Below are 8,178 nucleotides of genomic sequence, written 5' to 3'. Positions count from 1 at the left end.
CGAAATAGCAAAAATGAGATAAAGGTGGTACACACGCTTTGGCGGATCCAAATCAGTGTGGATTTGCATTAAAATATATGTTTGCAATGAAATAATATTGAATGATTACGTAAAAAGTCAGTACATTTACTGGGAACTTCTTTAAGGTGTACATAAAAATTAAGAAACGAGAAATGTTGAATAAATAAGATGAGCCAATTCGTTTCTTGAATGTGCAATTTTATACATCTTCATATATAAATAAATAAATAAATATACATGTATATATATATATATATATATATATATATATATATATATATATATATATATATATATATATATATATATATAATCTAATGTGAGGCCAATGGGCAACATCTCACCTGACTGTCAGTTCTAAAGTGAGTTCTTGTAACATCATTCTTCGTTTTTATTTTAAGCAAAACTTTGACTTATGATAGCCCATCCATAACTATCTTATTTCAAATCTGACAAATAGATTGAAAGTTTGATCACTAGAATCTTAGTATAGGATTTATCACATAATAGAAATTCATCATTGAAATTATTGAACATTTTGAAAAGTAACAATTTATCACTTCTTGAAGCCTATTGGACAATTACATTTTTAAAACTCTTTGGTACAAGTTATTTTTATAAAAATCTTTAGAGATCTTTTAGTAAAATAATGCAATCTTTCCCCTTCTTAGAAAATGCTAAAATACTCATAACTTACAGCCTATATTTTGAGAAAATGATTTTTTCTTAATTTCCATGAAGGTCAAACAACTCTTTTAAAAAGTACACAAATTTTATTTTATTGACTACATACAGTTCCCTGAATTTGGTGTACATCAGCTTCATAATAATTTATTTTACCTATTCAATGTATTTTAAATCAATCAAAACTGTTTTATCAGTTATACATGGAGGTGGGTGGGGGAAAGCTGTACATGGATTTTTTCTATTTTTCAATTTTTTCTGATAGTTCAATATTTTGTTCTTTGGAAAGGAACCAGTAAAAATTTTAAAGGACTGTATATGATAACAGTCGTGCAAATCCCCCCATTAAACCAGTTTTAAAAATGTTAAAAGGTTATCAAATTATTTGGGGGAGGGGGCAGTTTAGGCCCTTCTCATATACATGTATAGATCTTTGCTCACTTTGCTTCAAACCTTAAATTTCAACCTCCTTTCAGTGAAGTGTAAAATTGAATTGTCATTCATAGAATTTGGCATACCTATGAGTTACTTTCAAAGATATTACAAATGTTTGTGCTGCATTTGTACACAAGACATTTTTTTACTTTAAAAAACTGAACTGTATTCGAACTGGTGGCTTATAGTAAATTCTGATGCAAAATAATGTAAAAACAGCACTTGGAGGTCTCTATACAGAAATTGTATGCTTCAAATTTCAATAAGTTTAACTGTATGATTGTCATACCCCCATTTAATAAACAAATATTAAGTGAAAAATTGACCATGTGTTTTAGATTAATTGCAATTTTAAAACATTTGAAAGAGGTGAATATGGATAAAAGTCCTAGATGATATATTTCACCTTTGGTTATGAGTTTGAATATGATGAGCATAAATCCTAAACACTTGACGTGATGATTTTGTCCAAGTTTAAGGTCTTTACTAAAGAAGAAACAAGAGTTACATATTCTAGCTTAGATGATACATGTACATGTATAAGGCTAAAATGTAATGAACACCGTTCAAATGTAGGTTTAAAAATAATCAAAATACATTGTACCTCGATTTTTCTGCTTTAATTCAATGATGGGTATGATTTAATTTATGCATTTTTCTTAACATAATGGATTGAAATTAACTTTTACAAAATATTAGGCCACTATTTTGTGCAATTGAGAAAACATTTCAAATAATCAAGTTTCAGTGTGTTTTGTACTACCCCAAGTTGAACCTCTCCTAGGGTTCAGTAATGGTCATGAATTGAACATTTTTAAGAATCTTCTTTTTTGTCTGGATGCTATTGGTTGCCTGATATTTGTCAAATTGTGGAACAGCAATTTTTGGAAAATTACCAAAAAATTTTATTCATTAATTCTATAGCTGAATTTTGACCCCTCATGAGCCCCCATCTCATGAGTCCTGGTTTGAATAATTTACAATACACATTATATCAGGATGTGAATGGTACTACCATAAACTGTAGAATTAAAGATTTAAAAAAAAAGGATTTTTAATGATTTCCCTTTCTATATTCTTTTGTGATCTTTGAGCCCCAGCTGGCTTCAGTTTGAAGAATTATAAATTTTCCATCAATAGGAGGGCTGAGTGGTCGTTGCCATTATTTCTGGCTATATGTCTTCTAATGAAGAAGAGTTCTGTTAAATATTTAGAATTAAGTGTCACACTTCAGTTTTTCTTCAATTATTAATACTATATAGCTAAACAAATAACTTTCAGAAAGAACTATATATGATAAGAGTTAAATTTGGCCCCCATAATTTGACATTTTTAAAAAGTGTTTCTGGTACAATAAAACTTTATGTTACATTTTAGAGGAGTTGATGTAAAATACATTTTTCACCTTTTTATTTGATTTATTTGCACCCACTGGCAGTATATGACGTCAGAAGTGACGCTATTTCTATAATTAAATCAAATTCAGTCAAAAATTAACTTTTTTCTTATCTTTTTATGAATGGGAAATATAGAGCGCATGCTTGAACAAAGAAAATTTTTTTGTCACTGATTAGTCGGGGCTAGATACATCTCTGATTAAAATATTTTGTTTGTTCATGTGCTCTATGTTTTCTGAAAGAATAACTGCTTGAAAACAAGCTGTTTTATGCTAAAATGGTGGGAAAAGGTTGTCATTACGATGTCATATTTCTAAATTGTGAGCAGTTGAATCTAAATGAACATTATGTAAAAACATCACATATATATCCGTACAAAGAAAACAAAGAAATACAGTAAAATGATGATGTTCATTTTAGGGGGCCATTTTAGGCCCATATCATATCTAGTTCTTCAAGGTAAATTTAATGGGTAGTTCAAACTTTGTCGTAATTATTGGCATTTCTCCTCTTTAAAGAGGAAAAAAAACCAATTTAGATTTCCCTTCCAAAAAGGAATCATTTTGCCTAGAATGGTGGAAACTGACCCAGTGTTCTTGAGAACAAAATTTGAAAAGTTTACTGACATAAGACATTAGGAGATCAGAAAAGATCATTTGAACCTTCAAATGAGCTAAAAATACGTAATTGAATTAAATATCTAATAAAGTAAAATATTACCACACTTAATTTTTACATGAATAAAACAACACATAACATCAAGACAATGTTTCGTTAAGAATCCCATTTTGAATCAGCTTCTCTTTAAGCATTCTGAAAACATGAAGTTGTTCCTCTGATGTAAGAAGAAGTACACTTTGAATTATTTTCTGTGGATTTGGGGCTCTGAAAAAAAACAAACAAGCAAACATTAGTTACCAGTAATATTCCTCAAATAGTTACAAATCTTGATTCAAAATTAGACAATTTGTTAGATTATAGATGATCACCACTTCAGTTAAGTAAATAGAATTCATTTTTTAACATAACAATGTTACAGCACTCATTCATATTGCTATATATATACATCTACCAAGTATTATTCCCTCTATTTCTTATGGAAACTTATAGTTAATTCATAGCTCTATAGAAACAGCCAGATTGAAATCTACACTCCCCGTTTATTGATTGGTCGAAATCTACAGCGGCTGAAACTGACAAGAAAGTGACAGGACCAAACTTGACACGCCCAGTTTAACGATTGGTCGAGACCTTCCACTACCTAGGAAAAATCACGGACTACACGAAATAACGCTAACGTGGGTTATGTATTTTTTCTACAATGACGCTACCTCCATATCCCGAATGAATCACCAAAAGAGCGCAAGTGAATGCACAGTGAGCGCACTGTGAGTGCAAGATAAACACACAGAAAAATGGGAAAGTAGAATGTTTCAAGGACTGTTCCAAATAAAATTGTGTTGGAATTTAACTTTGCCACATCCTACTCTCTAAAATATTGTCAAAATGATTCATCATGTTCATAAAATGTACATAATTAACAATATCTCTGTGTGCAGGTATTGTACTTCCGTATCAAATAAACCACGAGCATCTGGAATTACAAATTCAGATTGTGCATATCAATATTTTCATTTATTCCCTTTCGGCAAATAAGTGTTAATCTTTGTGTCGGTGAGATTAAATTTGACCACACTAACTAGTTGCTTCAGGTCTTTAATGCATTGTCTTTAAACGATGCGTACATAACGCGTTTCGACTGACCAGAATATCGAGCACTAGGGTGTTAAAGTGTCTGTTACTGTGAGCAGATTCATGTACTGCAATATAATAATGGCTTAACTATTATTCTACATTTCTATTTATAATTGAATATTTACATTCACTTTATTTCCTCCTATTAAATTGCATTGATAGATTTGAGTGATATTTACGCATAACACAGAAGACCCAATCACTTCCTTCAGAACATGACTGACTCTCCTCCCGACTTCAAACCGGATCACGACCTGATATTCTACTTGGGCTGATTAATATTTCATGGATGTAAATATTTATTTAAGATTTGAATGAATTCAATTGATTAATTTCTAAGTATACCAAAAATAAATCCATCAAATTACAGAATGGAAAATAAAATTGTGTTATTGGAATTTAAAACGCGGTGCACTATTTTTGTAAGCATAATTCGGGTGTTCCAATGGCTCTTCCGTTCATTGCGCATTAATCGTTGGATAAGGCTGAGATTTTTTTAAATAAATCATATTTGCGGAAAGAGAACAAATGTTAAAAAACGTAAATATAAGCATTGAATCATTATTTTTTGAAAGATGTGGTCTCATAACTGCAACGGTGTGTGCAAACAAATTTTCATAACGCGCTAGCGTACGGTATTCAATTTGTATGCACACACCGTTGCAGTTATGAGACCACATCTTTCAAAAAGTAATGATTCAATGCTTAAATGTACAAATATAAGGTTATTTCGATATAGCATGTACATATCAATATCCCATATTATGGTGAATGTGCTCTTATTTAGGATGTAATTACATTTGTGTATTAATGAAAAAGAAAATACAACTCTGTATTTATGAGTACTTGGGTTAAAAAACTGTTTTGAATTCAATTTTGTTGATTAAGGCCGGCAATTTTTTATTTTTAGACTAACAAACCACAAAATGATGAAGTTCTGTAGGAGGAGGAAATAAAAATAAAAATCACTTTGACCACCAATTTTTTTTATTTCTGGTTCTACGAACCACAAAATTGTAATGTTCTGTAGGAGGTAAAATAAAAGTTTTATGACGTCAACTTTTTAAAAATAATATAATAAATGACAACTTCAAGATCGTGGTGTGTAACTGCATCAAGTGTAGCATGTGAAAAGTATGTCAGCTGTGTAACATATCACTGAAATAGTAGAATAGAATATTGGACATACAGATCTGACATAACATGTAGCAATATTTAGAGGGATCGAGCCATTTATCATTATAAGAATCTTTAGTTACGGTTGTATCATATAGAATTTTTAGCTAGGTACAAATAGTTTGCCAATTTATTTGTTAAGAGTAATCTTTGTTACCAATGAAACAAAGTTTTATATAAAATGGTTGAAGTAAGGAATGCTATATAAAAATGTATACTATCAAAGGTGTTAAGCATGGAATTTAATCATTAGACAACATTGCTCTAGAATATGGTAACTTTCTTTAATTAAACAAATGATGCTTTTTTGATGCTTGAGTGACCATTTCTTTTCCACTTGCAACACATGCATTTCATATCGGTCTGACAAGATAGTTTGTTCTATTTAAGTTTTAAGTTTCTCGCGCCATATTTGACAAGAAGTTGTTACTTTACAATTTAGATCCCGATATTAAATCTTGACCCCGAACCAAAAATTCTCGATCCAGTCAAAAATTTGCTGTCTGGGAAAATAAAGAGATCTTTTTTGTAATATTACTTTTTTCCTTAAAACTCATAAAATCGAGCGGAGGGTTTGTAAACCTAAATAATAAACAAGAGGCCCATGGGCCACATCGCTCACCTGAGCAACAATAGGTATGATAAAATCAGCTTAATGGAGTCATAATACAAACTATCTGGACAATGTAGTATAAAACATGAGGATCCTGTATAAATAAAACTCAATTCTTTCACCCTAGATATCCTTATATTTAAAATCAATTCCCTCTTCCAACAGGATTATTTTATAGTCATATCACCTGTTGAGCATTGCAGTTCTCAAAAAGATCCTTAACAATTGATTATATATGGGATATAAACATACATCAAACTTTGAACCCCTTGTGAGGCCCAAGAATTGTCCAGGGGCCAAAGTCTAAACAATTTTAAAGTATCAGCAATATGTCAAAATGCTTGCAGATATATATAAAACCTGTATCATAACATTTCATTTTTTGTGAATAATTAAAATATTTTCCTTTGTAAAATTATTTCTCCAATGTGACTCTTTCCTACTCCTCGAGTAAAATTACAGCCTTTTTAAGGAAGTGGTTTTTAGAAAAAAGATATTTTAACAGCCAAATGGTTTTTGAGAAGAAGATTTTAAACGATTTACGATATTCCTGTGTAAAAGTTTGACCCCCTCCCCCATTGTGGCCCCATTCTACCCCGGGGGTTATGATTTTCACAGCTTTGAATCTACACTACATAAGGATACTTCCACACAAGTTTCAGCTTTCGTGGCTGATTAGTTTCTGAGAAGAAGATTTTTAATAATTTACTCAATATATATTCCTATGTAAAAGTTCGACCCCATTGTGGCCTAACCTTACCCTGGGGACCATGAATTGAACAACTTGAATCTACACTATCTGAGGATACCTCCACACAAGTTTCAGCTTTCCTGGCTGATTAGTTTCTGAGAAGAAGATTCTAAAAGATTTATTATACATATTCCTATGTAAATGTTTGATCCCCCCATTTTGGCCCTTCCCTACCCTTCTATTCTACCCTACTGTAAATTCCTAATTAAACATGAGGAATTAATATCCGCGTAAAATCGCGAGAAGCCCGTCTCGCGAATTCTAAAATCTCGCTTTTAATTTTGGGAGACATGTAAACTATATGAAACTATGATGAAATTTCGCCAATCGCGATTTTATGTTCTCGCGATTTGATGGTAAATCGTTGAATCGCGGAATTAAGTACTCCCGTAAAATAAGGAATCTACAGTATTCTATTCTACCCTTCTTCCTAGCTAGGAAATAGAATGTTACAATAAACTGTTGTTCAAGTTAGCGATGTGGCCCATTGGCCTCTTGTTCAAAGCATGTCAGTGTTAATTAGCCTTTACCATTAAACTTCTTAGATACATTAGGGTCAGTATTTAAATGGAAATGATTTATTATCTTTTGTTGTATCAGAGATCTGCACAAAACTCATCACAAATCTAGCCAGACATAGTGCTGACAGTTAGTAAACATTTACATGCTTTAAGAAAATGTTACTAGCTAGATTTTTGTTTTAAAGAATCAGTTACAGAAATCCAAAGTTAAAGCTTAGAGGCCTTGTTGATTTTTTTAAACCTCTTGTTCAATACTTTTTTAGAGCTACGATGGCCATATGTTGAGTAACACACTCTAGAATATTTCTAGAATCGACAAATTAGCTTTTTTCTATTTTAAAATTTGAACCCCTTGCTGGGGCCCCAGTATTGGTCTGTAGTTTATTGTTGGATTTTACAATTTAGAATCTACACTTTTTGAGGATCCTTTCATACTAATTTCACAATCTGTAGCAATGTAGTTCACAAGAAAACATATTTAAAACATTTTCCATATATATTTCTATGTTAAACTTTGAACCCATCTTTGGGCCCAGTTTAGTCCGGTGGATACAGCTTTATTAATTTAGAATCTACATTAATTAGGGATTCATGAAAAATAATCTCACAAATTGAAGCATTGTAATTCTCAAGAAGATTTTAAAACATTTCCCCTCTATGTTTCTATGTTAAACTTTGAACCCCTTCTGGGGCCCCAGTATTGGATCGAGGGTTAAGGCTTTTATAATTTAGAATCTAAACTATTTGTGTATGCTTACATAGCAATTTGCTAATTGAAGCATTGCAGTTCTCAAAAGAAGATTTTTTGAACATTTTCCATATATG

The 8,178-nt window shown here is 31.3% G+C and overlaps 1 protein-coding gene across 1 annotated transcript in view; it reads right to left on the bottom strand.

Moving 5' to 3' along the window:
* Positions 1-1,358: 1,358 nt before the first annotated feature.
* LOC105320311 (phosphatidate cytidylyltransferase, photoreceptor-specific) overlaps positions 1,359-8,178 on the bottom strand; it is an 86,809-nt gene continuing 79,989 nt past the window's right edge. The window contains exon 11 of the mRNA XM_066065131.1: positions 1,359-3,422. Within this exon, the coding sequence (XP_065921203.1) occupies positions 3,296-3,422 (127 nt within the window). The 3' untranslated portion in view covers positions 1,359-3,295. The remainder of the gene's footprint in view (positions 3,423-8,178) is intronic.

Source organism: Magallana gigas, chromosome 7 (genome assembly GCF_963853765.1).
Source record: "Magallana gigas chromosome 7, xbMagGiga1.1, whole genome shotgun sequence".
NCBI lineage: Eukaryota > Metazoa > Mollusca > Bivalvia > Ostreida > Ostreidae > Magallana > Magallana gigas.
The sequence above is the reverse complement of the archived record's forward strand: the minus strand, read 5'-3'. Positions and strand labels throughout refer to the sequence as shown.